Source organism: Felis catus, chromosome F1 (assembly GCF_018350175.1).
Source record: "Felis catus isolate Fca126 chromosome F1, F.catus_Fca126_mat1.0, whole genome shotgun sequence".
Classification (NCBI taxonomy): domain Eukaryota; kingdom Metazoa; phylum Chordata; class Mammalia; order Carnivora; family Felidae; genus Felis; species Felis catus.
The window spans coordinates 35,373,869-35,387,103 of record NC_058384.1 but is presented as its reverse complement, the minus strand read 5'-3'; the positions used below and the strand labels follow the sequence as shown (position 1 = coordinate 35,387,103).

The window sequence follows — 13,235 nt, the reverse complement described above, 5'->3', positions numbered from 1 at the left end:
GGAATCATGAGATCACGACCCGAGCCAAAATCGGGAGTCGGATGCTTAACTGACTGAGCCAACCGGGGCACCCCTGAGAATTATACTGTAAAATGTATGTGCACTAGGGGTGCCCCGGGTGGCTCAGTCAGTTAAGTGTCAGACTCGATCTCAGCTTAAGTCTTGATCTCAGGGTTGTGAATTCAAGCCCCACGTTGGGCTCCATGCTGGCTGTGGAGTCTACTTTAAAAAAACAAAAAAAAGAGGGGCGCCTGGGTGGCTCAGTCGGTTGGGCATCTGACTTCGGCTCAGGTCACGATCTCGCAGTCCGTGAGTTCGAGCCCCGCATCAGGCTCTGTGCTGACAGCTCAGAGCCTGGAGCCTGTTTCAGATTCTGTGTCTCCCTCTCTCTCTGACCCTCCCCCATTCATGCTCTGTCTCTCTCTGTCTCAAAAATAAATAAACGTTAAAAAAAAAATTAAAAAAAAAAAGACAAAAAATAGAGAGTACTTGCCCTATAGGAATTCACATATTATTTGAGTGAAAATAAGATATGGAGAAATCATAAAGGTAATATACAGTAAATGATACATTATCAGTATGGATTTGAGGGGCTGTGGTACAGTTTCTGTATGACTATGTTCTTTTTATTTGTACTCCATTGCTCAGATTTACTTAGCAGACAGTTCTGCTTTGCATTACGGAGTGCCAAGAAAGGACATAGCAATACACTAGGCACAATCTTTGTCCTAGAGTTGTTACCAGTCTCGTGTGGGAGAACACATGAACAAATCATCATAAAGTAATGATAACGGATGGAGAAGAGAAGAACATTTATGACCTTACTCTGTCCAGGGGCCCCTGGGTGGCTCAGTCGGTTAAGCGTCCAACTCTTGATTTTGTCTCGGGTCCTGATCTCATAGTTGGTGGGATCAAGCCCCACGTCAGGCTCTGTGCTGAGAGCACAGAGCCTGCTTGGGATTCTCTCTCCCTGTCTCTCTGGCCCTCCTACTCTCACGCTCTCTCTCAAAATAAATAAAAAACATCCCCCCAAATCCCCCAAAAAGACGTTACTGTGTCCTTATGCTTTATATTTATTATGATGCTTTATATTATTTCATTAAAACCTAAACATTTGGAGGAATTTTACCCCCAATTTTATCATTGGAGCACGGACAACCAGCTAATTGCTATAATTAAATAAATACGAATAAATGTATGAATAAATGAATAAAAGGTAGGAGAGGCCAAAAGCAATTCTACATGTTTTAATTCCGGAGACCAAAGCTGTTCCCTTATTTCCCTTGGAAAATCATTTGGTTGACTCTGGACTCAGGCTAAATCCTGCCTCCCAAAGACCCACAGGATGGAAACCCTGGCACAGGCCTGGCAAATGAGGACAAAGCGTCCCCGCAGGACTGGAGTTTTTCTCAGGTTTGGAAGTAACTGGGATCGGCTCCCTGCTGGGAGCCATAGATCCGGAAGGTCAGAGGAAGGTAAGGTTAGTTTCACTCCTTGAACTTTCTCGTCTTCAGCCTTCGGTGCTGTTGGGGCACCCGGTATTTGAGAGAGGTGGCACTCAGGGTTGGGTCTCACTTGGCAAAGCACCAGAGATTGGTCCCCCCACCCCCGCCCGCAACGCTGGAGAGAGTCACAGAAGCTGGATGGTAAACACGAGCAAATATTGACAGAACTGAGAGTCAGGGTAACACCATCTGGCCCGTCTGCAGTTCAAAGGGCCTGGTCAACTGGGTTTGCATGACACAACCAGGCAGTTTCTAAAACTGAATTTTAAAACGGGCGGCTCATCAGCCGCCCCTTTGTGTTTTTGCAAAATCGCTCCCTGTACTGACTTCCTCACAGCTGTTCTTATTTCCTTTGGTAGAATTTTTTTTTTCATTCTTCCTAGGAAAGAGAAATCAATACAACATCTCCAGGAGGGAGGTGGTTGGTATCTCCTACTTTGATCCAAACCACGTGTTGCCTGTGTTGGGTTAATTCCAGCCTGGGTCAAGCAACTGATCGCAAGATGTTTTTGCGGGTTGTGTGCTATCTTGTGGTTGTGTGGCCGATTTCTGCCTCATACGGTATGTATGCTTAAGATTAGTTTCTAGGGTACTTGATATCAGCCTGCGGGGTACGAAGCATGCTGTCTATGGTTTTAATGAAATTTAAGTCAATGAAATGTATTTCCTTTATTGAAAAATGTCAAATGACTTGGCCTAATGCCCTGTACTCAGTAGGGGCTTAGTAAATATTTAATGATAACTCTGCTCTATGAAGTGGGTGGTTAACTGTACCAATTTGGTACCAAAAAGTAGCAATTTCAAAATCTTGAGAGGTCTTGTCTGTTATAAACTCCAGAAATGCTATTTGGAAAGGGAATTGTATCTTCATGGTTGAATTGAATGTAATGCCCGTTATCCTTTTGAAAACAAAACTTTGGGAATTCTTGGGAAGGGGGGGATGGGGATATACATGGACATGGAATTGTATAAGGAAGGAGAATCAATAATCCAGGAAAAGGACACTCGGATGGCTGTCTAACGGGGCCTCGTCACAGCACGTGATAACGCCAAGTGAATCTGTTTTCTTTTTCCTTCCAACAGAGAACTGTCCAGAACTCCCCCCAGTGGGATATAGCATATTTGTTGCAAAGAAGGTCGAGGGACAAATTCTGGGGACTTACTTTTGTATCAAGGGCTACCACCTGGTAGGAGAGAAAACCTTTATTTGCAATGCCTCTGGGGAGTGGAATAATCCCACTCCCACATGCCAATGTGAGTTGAAATTTTGTTTCTTGTGTATCTTGTCATCTCCCTGGGCTCTTACACATCCTACCTCCCGCAGGCCGCATTAAAACTTTGTAAGACAAAAATTCGCAACTTCTGGGAATTAATTTTTAAAGCACCCCAGGGTGGAACTTCTCTTACAAGGTACATGGTCAGCTCTTCCTCAGTGTTGATTTAATTAGTTGATTAATAGAATTAATAGACTCAATCACCCCTGCAGGGAGGGAAGAATTTCTACCATATATTAAAACTGCCTTTTTTGGGGGGGGGTCTAATTTAATATCATACTCCTTTAAAATTTTTATGTTATAGAAATCTATTTATAGAATTTCTATAACATAAAAATTGTAAATATATACAAAAGACAAAAGAGCAAAATCAGGTCATATGCACTCATCACTGAGCTTCAACAATTGTCAACATGTAACATCTTTTTCTCAAAGATTCTGTTTTGCATGATTATTATTTTGAAGTAAATATGTCATATTTTTAAAAAAAATTTTTTTTTTCAACGTTTATTTATTTTTGGGACAGAGAGAGACAGAGCATGAACGGGGGAGGGGCAGAGAGAGAGGGGGACACAGCATCGGAAACAGGCTCCAGGCTCCGAGCCATCAGCCCAGAGCCCGACGCGGGGCTCGAACTCCCGGACCGCGAGATCGTGACCTGGCTGAAGTCGGACGCTTAACCGACTGCGCCACCCAGGCGCCCCTAAATACGTCATATTTTATTTCATCCATCATATGACTTTTGAACTGGGAAACACTTATATTCTCAATTTACCGATGTGAGAACTGAGATCTAAGTGATGTGCTCAAATTCACAAAACTCACTTGTGGTGTCTGTAGAGACAGAGAATAACTGCTCAACATCCTCGTTATTATTAGTATTTTTAGGAATAGTTGGGTTTGTTCTCCTTGATACCTAGAGTAAAGCACGCCAAATGTTTATCCTGTATTTATACCAGCAAGTTCATCTTCTCTCCTGTTTTTTTCACAGAGGGGTAGGGGGGTGGGGGGGGGGGAAGGAAAATGAAACAAAGTACAAACTGATGAGTGAGGTGTCTATTCATGGAGGAAAGGGAGGGAAAAACTTGCCTCCAGCATAGGGTGAAGTATTTTCAGCAACGCTTACCAGGATGATGAACATGCCATTGATCATTTCCAGTTATGTGCTTAGTTACTTTTCGTAAGTTCAAGTGCCAACTGTCACTCTTGTGCATGACCAAGACCTTTCCTACCACACTTAGGCCAACCTAGTCCCTTCGCGTCCTGCACTGATACGATTTGGTCCCATGTAGGAGTCCCTGTTATAAAGTACAGTTTTAGTTCTGATTTCTTTTCTCTCATTGAAGTCTGAGGAGGTCTAGCCTCCGCAGTGGCGGACTTTCTCCTGCTCTTTCCGATCACTTCCTGTTTTCTTCTTCAGTGGGCCACTGTCCTGACCCCGTGCTGGTGAATGGCGAACCCAGTTTCTCAGGTCCTGTGAATGTGAATGACAAAGTCACTTTTAAGTGCAATGAGAACTATATCCTCCAGGGCAGCAACTGGAGTCAGTGCATGAACGACCACACCTGGATGCCTCCCTTACCCATCTGCAAAAGCAGTAAGTGTCAGAGAAACCAGCACCAACCCAAAGACACTGACCAGAGGGACACCCTAGGCATTTGTCACATCCCTGCAATGATGTTTTCCTCTTTTTTTTTTTTTTTTTGTATCTGGGAAGGGTCTGGGATCTCGGAGGAAGCCAGAAAACAAATGGAGCTCACAGAGCCAAAACGCACCTCAAATGATACATTCCAGTGAAACAAACAGCATCCAAACAATGAACACTTTATTTCCCCTCTCAAGTAGGATTCCTTTCCTACTAAGTCCAACACAGGATACTTTGGGGCATCTGACTTTTTTGTTCATTTGTTTCATGATAACGCCTTACAGTTCTTATTTGAAAAATATATGAAAACAGGGGAAGAGGACCATATCTCATCCATTGCAAAATTATATAAAATAAGAGTTGAGGGGTGCCTGGGTGGCTTAGTGGGTTAAGTGTCTGACTTTGGCTCAGGGGTTGATCTCGCGGTTCATGAGTTTGAGCCCCGCTTTGGGCTCTGTGCTGACAGCTCAGAGCCTGGAGCCTGCTTTGGACTCGGGGTCTCCCTCTCTCTCTGCCACTCCCCCTGCTCACACACTGTCTCTATCTCTCAAAAAAAAAATTTTTTTTTAAAAAGTACCTCCTCCTTCTAACGTATATTAGAAGTACCTCCTTCTAACATGGTAATTCACACTTCTCAGAGGAAATTAGTTGGAATGTGTTTGCTTCATGTCTTTTCCTATGTTTATGCAGACGTTTAAAATAAACAAATGCACACACACATATCTACACACATATACACTTACAAAAATGGGACTTTGTGCTATGTATTGTTTAAATTTTTTTTTTATGTAATATTATACATGGGAATCTTTTTCGATCAGTATACGTGGCTGTATCTCCTGCTTTTATTTATTTGTTTTTTCTATCTCCTGCTTTTAAAAAATAATGTGGATACACCATCAGTTATTCCATATCTCTAGTATTGATGAACGTTTGTTCTATTTCTGTATTTTTGCTATTACAAACAATGCTGAAACGAATGTTATGTATGTATACATATACATATATCTTCATGCCTGTGCTATTATTTCTGTAGGATAGATTCCTAGAATGATTGGTAAGTCACAGGATATACTTATTTGTAAAACATACTTAAAAGATCCAAGAAATTCTACTAAAAAACTTCATTCTTGGACACAAAATAAATATTGAAAAACCAATAGTATTACTTTCTAATCATTATGATGTGACTATTGAAATGTAAAAATAATTCCATTCATGAGACCTATATGAAAATTTACTGAAGGACATGGAATAAGACTTAAATAAAAGGTATACCGTGGTCCTGCATGGACAGACTGGTATTGCAATGGAATTCTACCCAGAGTTTCTTTTTTTTTTATTTTCTTTTTTAACGTTTACTTATTTTTGAGACAGAGAGAGACAGAGCATGAAGGGGGGAGGGTCAGAGAGAGGGAGACACAGAATCCGAAACAGACGGGGCTTGAACTCACGGACCGCGAGATCACGACCTGAGCCGAAGTCGGCTGCTTAACCGACTGAGCCACCCAGGCGACCCAAGAGTTTAAAATTTAAAGGTATAAAACAAAAAATTGAGTTTGAAATCTCCTTTGGGAGGGTACATATCTAACTACAGATTTATTGATTTAAAGACTTACTTTTTTTCAGACTTAGTTTTTTTTTTTTTTTTTTTTTTTTTGCATTTATTTTTGAGACAGAGAGGGACAGAGCATGAACGGGGAGGGTCAGAGAGAGAGGGAGACACAGAATCTGAAACAGGCTCCAGGCTCTGAGCTGTCAGCACAGGGCCCGACGCAGGGCTCGAACTCACAGGCTGTGAGATCATGACCCGAGCTGAAGTCGGACGCTCAACCGACTGAGCCACCCAGGCGCCCCGAGACTTAGTTTTTTAGAGCAGTTTTAGATTCATAATAAAACCGAGGGGAAGGTATAGAGATTTCCCATACACTCCCTAGCCCCGCATATGCACAGCCTCCTACACTGTCAACATCATTCACCAGATTAGTACTATATTTTTTTTTTTTGTTACCAAGGATGAACCAATGTTAATACATCATATTCCCCCCAAATCCATAGTTACCTAAGGATTCACTCTTGGTGTTTTACATTCAGTGGGTTCGGACATGTGTGTAATGATGTGTATCTATCATTATAATATCATACAGAGTCTTTTCACTGCTCTAAAAATCCTCTGTGCTCTATTTATTGGTCTCTCTACTTCCCCCGCCCATCTCAGCCATTGATCTTTTTATTGTTTCCATAGTTTTTCCTTCTCCAGAATGTCATATATTTGGAATCATATAGTATGTAGCCTCTTCAGACTGCCTTTTTTTCTACCTAGAAATATACATTTAAGGTTCCTCCATGTCTTTTCATAGCTTGACAGCTAATTCTCTTTTATCGTTGAATAATATCCCGTTTCCGGATGTACCATAAGTTTATCGATCCGATCACCTCCTGAAGGACATCTTGCTTGCTTCCAAGTTTTGACATTTATGAGGAAAGCTGCTATAGATATCGGGTGCAGGTTTTTGTGTGGATGTAAGTTTTCAACTCCTTTGGATAAATACCGAAGAGGGCGATTGTTGACTCTTATGGGAAGAGTAGATTTAGTTTTTTTCTAAGAAACCATCAAACTGTCTTGCAAAGTGGCTGTATCATTTTGCATTCCCACCAGCAACGTAGGAGAGGCCTTGTGGCTCCACATCCTTGTCAGCATTTGGTGTTGTCAGTGTTCCAGACTGGCCATTCTAATGGTTGTATAATGGTATCTCCTTGTTTCAATTTGCATTTCCGGATGACAAATGATGTCAAGCATCTTGTCATATGCTGATTTTCCATGTGTATATGTTCTTTGATGAGGTGTCTGTTAAGGTTTGGGGCCCATTTTTTATTTATTTTTATTTTTATTATTTTTATTTTATTTTATTTTAATTTTTTAAAATGTTTTTGTTTATTTTTGAGACAGAGAGAGACAGAGCATGAACAGGGGAGGGGCAGAGAGAGAGGGAGACACAGAATCCGAAGCAGGCTCCAGGTTCTGAGCTGTCAGCACGGAGCCCGATGCGGGGCTCAAACTCACGAACCATGAGATCGTGACCTGAGCCAAAGTCGGACGCTTAACTGACTGAGCCACCCAGGCGCCCCTATTTTTTTTTTAAATTCAAATCCAAGTTAGTTAACACATAGTGTAGTAATGATTTCAGGAATACAATTTAGTAATTCATCACTTACATTTAACACCCATTGCTCACACCAACAAGTGCCCTCCTTAATGCTCATCACCCATTTACCCATCCCTCTACCTAACATCCCTCCAGCAACCCTCAGTTTGTCCTCTGTATTTAAGAATCTCATGGTTTGTCTCTCTCATGTTTTTATCTCATTTTTGCTTCCCTTCCCCCATGTTTATGGCAAATTTTAAGGCTAGACAATTCCAAGATTAGCCCCCAAACAGCATTTATATTCCTCAAATTTACGGAAAGATAATGAATATAACTAATAATTACAGAAATGAATAGTAAAATTAGATACACATGTTTTACTGATCAAATTAGCAAAAAAAAAAAAATGATTTCACCTAACATCGTTCATGATATGAGGGGCTAGTCACTGATGTCAGTGAGGAAAAGAGATATCATTCTGTAGATATATTTTGGCAGTAGCTATTAAAATAATAGGCAGCTTTTTGTTATTTTTAATTTTTTAAATTATTTTATTATAGAGAAAGAGAGAGAGCATGAGTGGAGGAGAGGGGCAGAGGGAGAGAGAAAGAGAATCCTAGGAAGGCTCCATGCTCAGCACAGAGACTGATGCAGGGCTCGATCCCATGACCCTGGGATTATGACCGGGGCTGAAATCAAGAGATACTCAACTGACTGAGCCACTCAGGTGCCCCAATAAGCAGTTTAAAAGCACAGACTATATGTAGCCTCTTTCAAGGAGTTAGGGGTTACTTGAAACATACATATATACTGTAGGCAGTTAAATTACAAGCATATAACATCATTATTATTAGCCTGACACAGGTTTAAAGAATTTATTTCTTTTAATCTCTTTTAATTCAGTACTTCCCATTCTAGCTCTGAAATGCAGGATCTCTGTCTTTTTGTGTTAGTTCATTGCCCAGTTCTAAAGAAAGCTCCTTAGGTCCCCGAGTAAAGCAGATTCTTTTCTGCTTAGGCCCAAGATCCATATTATCTCTTTCAGTTGAAAACTGTACTCTTAAAAGTTACCAGGAGAGCCCTGTCTGTACTGGGGTTCCTTAATCAACTCATGGAAATCCTTTTTCCTTTCCTCTATACAGCTTTTGAACTCAGTTTTTGATCTTCTAAAAATTATGTATTAACTTCTCAAAGAAAACATCTGGTTGTAGAAAAATACAGAAAATAAAACATTTAATTACCTACAAACCTACTACCCAGAAGTAATAGAGTACTTTGATATATAACTTTCAGGCTTTTTTTCTGTTCATATACGTTGATGCATGAGTGTATTTTACAAAAATAGCATTTTATGCTATTATTATAATTACATTTCAATTTGTATGTATTATTATAATACACAGTATCACATACTATGTACTATACTAACACATACTCTTTTATGCTTTGCTGTTTTTACTCAACTATTTGGTTTGAAGGCATTTATGTTTCCATAAATATATACCTCCGTAATTATTCTTCATTCACCCTTTAACCTTGATCATCATGTTTAGATGTATATAATCTCAGAGCTCAAAGGGACTTAAGAAATAATTCTGTTTAACCTGCTCATCTCATAGGTTAGGAGGGAAACCGAGAAGGATAAAATCATGGGTCGTGGAAGAGGCAGAACCCAAAATTCACAACATCTCGTACTTTGTCCAACTCTCTTTCCACAATTTTATAGACTCATCTTTCCTCCCAGTTGTATCCTGCGTTTCTGAAGCTCTCGTGTTGCACACTTCTGTCCCACAGAGAACGTCAGCCTCCATTTGAACGCCCACCATTTATCTCCACTCTTAGGGAGTTGCTACTCCCACCTCTACCTCTGGTTTAATTTTTCTTTTCTTGTACCCTGACGATCTCTACAATTTAAACTTCCTTTCCTCAAAACTCATGCCAATCAGAAAGCACTCCCCCATTCCTAATCACTCAGCGGATGAGCAGGAGAAGGCAGTCTGTCCCAGGATAAACATGATTCTGACCAGAAGGAAGTGAATGGAGAAGGTGTCCTAAGATCCCGCATAGACAGCTAAACTTAGGGGGTGCTGTTCACTGAGCGTAACTCATGACCGTCGTTCCTGTTCTCCTGTTTCTCAGGAGACTGTGGCCCTCCTGGGAATCCGGCTCATGGCTATTTTGAGGGAAGAGATTTCAACTTAGGTTCGACCATTACTTATTACTGTGAAGACAGGTAAGTGTATGCAGCCTTTCAAATGTGAGATCGTGGGGCGCCTGGGTGGCTCAGTCAGTGAAGCATCCGATTTCAGCTCAGGTCATGATCTCACAGTTTGTGAGGTTGAGTCCCAGGGCGGACTCTGTGCTCTGAGTCTCTCTCTCCCTCTCTTTCTTCCCCTCCCCTGCTTGCGCACGTTCTCTCTCTCTCTCTTTCTCTCTCTCCCTACCCCCCTCAAAATAAGTAAATAAAAATTTAAATTTTTTTTTTCAACGTTTATTTATTTTTGGGACAGAGAGAGACAGAGCATGAACGGGGGAGGGGCAGAGAGAGAGGGAGACACAGAATCAGAAACAAGCTCCAGGCTCCGAGCCATCAGCCCAGAGCCCGACGCGGGGCTCGAACTCACGGACCGCGAGATCGTGACCTGGCTGAAGTCGGACGCTTAACCGACTGCGCCACCCAGGCGCCCCATAAATTTAAAAAAATAATTATAAAAAAAACCCCCACAAAGTGAGATCTTGCCCATTGACTGGTAGCTTTGTTGTGGGGAGTGACCCAGCCTGTGTCACCTCGTGCCCTGACTTCCTACTGCTTCAGGAGTCTGAGCTCATTCTGACGAGAGCTGCTTTGGCCACTGCCAGCTGTCCCCAATCTCTAAAAGATAGACTCATGTCTTTATCCTAAAGTATTTAGTATATTTATCTTAAAGTATTACATTTTTTTTCCTCTTAGTTGAGACAGGGGCATCTGGGTGGCTCGGTGGGTTGAGCGTCCGACGCTTGATTTCAGCTCAGGTCATGATCCCAGGGCCATGGCCTCGAGCCCCATGTTGGTCTCTGGGCTAAGCATGGAGCCTGCTTGGGATTCTCATTTGCCCCCTCTCTTGGCCCCTCCCCTACTTGTGCACACACTCTGTCTCAAATAAAAAAAAAAAAAAGACAAGAGAAGATATTTAAAATGTATGTTTTTTTCTAAAGACTCTCAGCACAAAAGAAAGAGAATGATTTATTGTCCCAGCTTGCCACCCCCCCCCCCATCTGGTTTCCTATTTGCAGTTCTTTGAATTAAAAAATATATATCCTTTTAAAAACAAAGAAAAAGAAAGAGAATGATTTATAGAGCTTTAATACATCCTAATTAAATTCTAACCTTAATTTAGACTACCTCATCCTCTAGCTTACAGATGACCTACTCTTTCCTTGGCTTCAACCTTCTTAACTCGGGGTCGTGTTGCTTCACTAGCATTTCTGTCTCATTATAAACTTTCAGTGGGCGTGTTTTTTTTCTGATTAAAAGCTGTATCTCCTTCCTAAGATTTATTTGAGGATTTTCTCTAGCTTTCCACTCCTTTTTAGAGAGTAGATGGCAGATGTTTTTTTAAGTTATTGAATGATGAAGCACTTCGTCCCTCACCCTCTCCACCCGACAACTGTGTGTGAACACACGTATTCAGATCTCACTGGTCCATGTTTTACAGATTGAATTATCACTTGGGTCCTCTCCACCCCCAAAAGGAGAGTGACTTTAGTTGATGGCTGCTTTGTAATACTGAAATAACTTAAGCATTCATTAAGGCTCGGGGAGGTGGATCCTATCACCATATGAAATGCGGAAAACAACTATACAAAACCAACCTTAGTTGGCTGCCTTAGCCCAGATCAGAGGTGGAAAGGTTAAGTGTTGTTGCCATGCTAATGTCTGTTCAGGTACCACTTGGTGGGCACGCGGGACCAACGGTGCGTTGATGGGGAGTGGAGCAGTGCACTTCCAGTCTGTGAGTTGATCCAAGAAGCTCCCAAACCAATTCCACAGACTAAGTTTGAGCGGGTGCTTGTGAGTAGTACGCTTTTGTCTGTCTTGTTCACAGTTGTATCTCCTGGCACATACTCAGTAAATATCTGTTCACTGTGGGATGTTTTTGAAGAGTTGGCCTTGGCCCGATTGTAGAAGAGGGATCATAAGCTATTAATTCGTATTTTTACATGAGAAGTTCTCATTCACCACCATCATCACAAACACCTCATGAGGACGTGTTGGTAAGAGTTACTGTCTCATGGACTTTATAGAGCGAGTTTTATAAACTCATGTCTTAGACTTGTATGTATTGCTGTAAAAAGTCTCTGAAATTCTTCTAGATTTTAAAAAACCCTGAATAGATCATTTTTCACTGAGATCCCTTTTATAGATCCCTCTTTTTTTTTTTTTTTTTTATTACTGGGATAACAACAAGTATACATAAGCTAGAAAAATTTAAGTGGTTCATCACGTTGAATACCCAGATCAGGGACCTAAACGCTACGCATTAGCTTCGGAGTATATGGCTTCAGAGAATCTCAGTTCTTAAGCTGTAACTTACTTAAAAAAAAAAAAAATTTTCTTTTTCAGCTTGCCTTTCAGGAGACGAAAGACCTTTGCAAAGCCATGCAGAACTTTATGAAAAGACTCAAGGAAAATTCCTTAACGATGGAGGAACTAAAACATTTTCTGGAAACTCAGAAAGCCGAGCTGCAGCCAAAAAATGATGCCCTGACATTATAGCTGAGCAGGCTGGGTCATAGAAAAGCACCCTATGAATAAACCTTCTTCTTGGTTCTAAAACCGGTTTCAGATTTTTCTCTCATTAGACTGAAACACAGCGTCACTGTACAGTAACCAACTGTAGTTGCATAAAGCACCTTGTGTGTGTGTGTGTGTGTGAGAGAGAGAGAGAGACAGAGACAGAGACAGAGACAGAGACAGAGGCAGAGAGAGAGTATGTGACAGTGTGAGCGTGTGTGTGCTGCTCTTACGTGGTGGTTGTCTGTTTAAGACCAGAATTTAGCAGCACATCAATGGGGGAGTGAAGGATTTAATTTCCAGTCCGTAAGGAGAATGGGAAGCTCAGATCCCAGCTAGGGGGATGCCTCATAGTTTAATGAGACGCAAATGGTGAGGCACAAAATAACCTCAAATTAACCAACACTTATGAGGCAAAAATTAACCTCTCAATTTGAGAAAACAGACTCTGAACAATTATATCCTTAAAACGACCTATTGAGACAAAAGTAGAGTTAGGACCTAACCTGTGTCCCCTATATCCTGTTTACGGAACCACGTTTCTAAATCTTCTGCAGTAACATTGCTTACCACATTTAGATGAAACCCAGCCCGGCATCGGAAATTTGAGATGGTGAAAAATAAGTGAACGTATTTTCTTCTCCTTTTTTTCTTTTTTCTTTTTTTTTTTTTTTTTTGAGGGCAGAATAAGCAAGAATCGTAAGGTTTTCTTACCAAGATGTCATACTGCCATGATATGACAAACTTCTCCCATCTCTCACTTTGTTCTCTTCCAAAACACATAGGAAACCTGGATAAAATACAAAGAAAACGCCTAAGAGAGCTTGAACTAACGGAACATCCCTCGGTGTAGTTATGAAGGAGAATAAGACCTCGGAATAAGAAACTCTC

At 41.2% G+C, this 13,235-nt stretch overlaps 1 protein-coding gene across 4 annotated transcripts; it reads left to right on the top strand.

Annotated features, from left to right (window-relative positions):
• Positions 1-1,458: 1,458 nt before the first annotated feature.
• C4BPB (complement component 4 binding protein beta) lies at positions 1,459-12,386 on the top strand. 4 transcript variants are annotated; one of them, XM_003999447.5, is made up of 7 exons: positions 1,459-1,475; positions 1,889-2,066; positions 2,589-2,759; positions 4,200-4,376; positions 9,710-9,803; positions 11,495-11,621; positions 12,174-12,386. In XM_003999447.5, exons 2-7 carry the CDS (start codon positions 2,009-2,011, stop codon positions 12,324-12,326), a joined length of 780 nt encoding a protein of 259 aa, XP_003999496.1. In that variant the 5' UTR covers positions 1,459-1,475; positions 1,889-2,008; the 3' UTR covers positions 12,327-12,386. The 4 variants fall into 4 exon arrangements, 3 of the variants coding, with proteins under 3 accessions (XP_003999496.1, XP_019677467.1, XP_006942889.1); XR_002151273.2 differs by lacking the exon at positions 1,459-1,475 and adding an exon at positions 11,656-11,824 and having other exon boundaries at positions 1,717-2,066; positions 11,495-11,562; XM_006942827.4 differs by lacking the exon at positions 1,459-1,475 and having other exon boundaries at positions 1,718-2,066; positions 11,495-11,562.
• Positions 12,387-13,235: the final 849 nt, after the last annotated feature.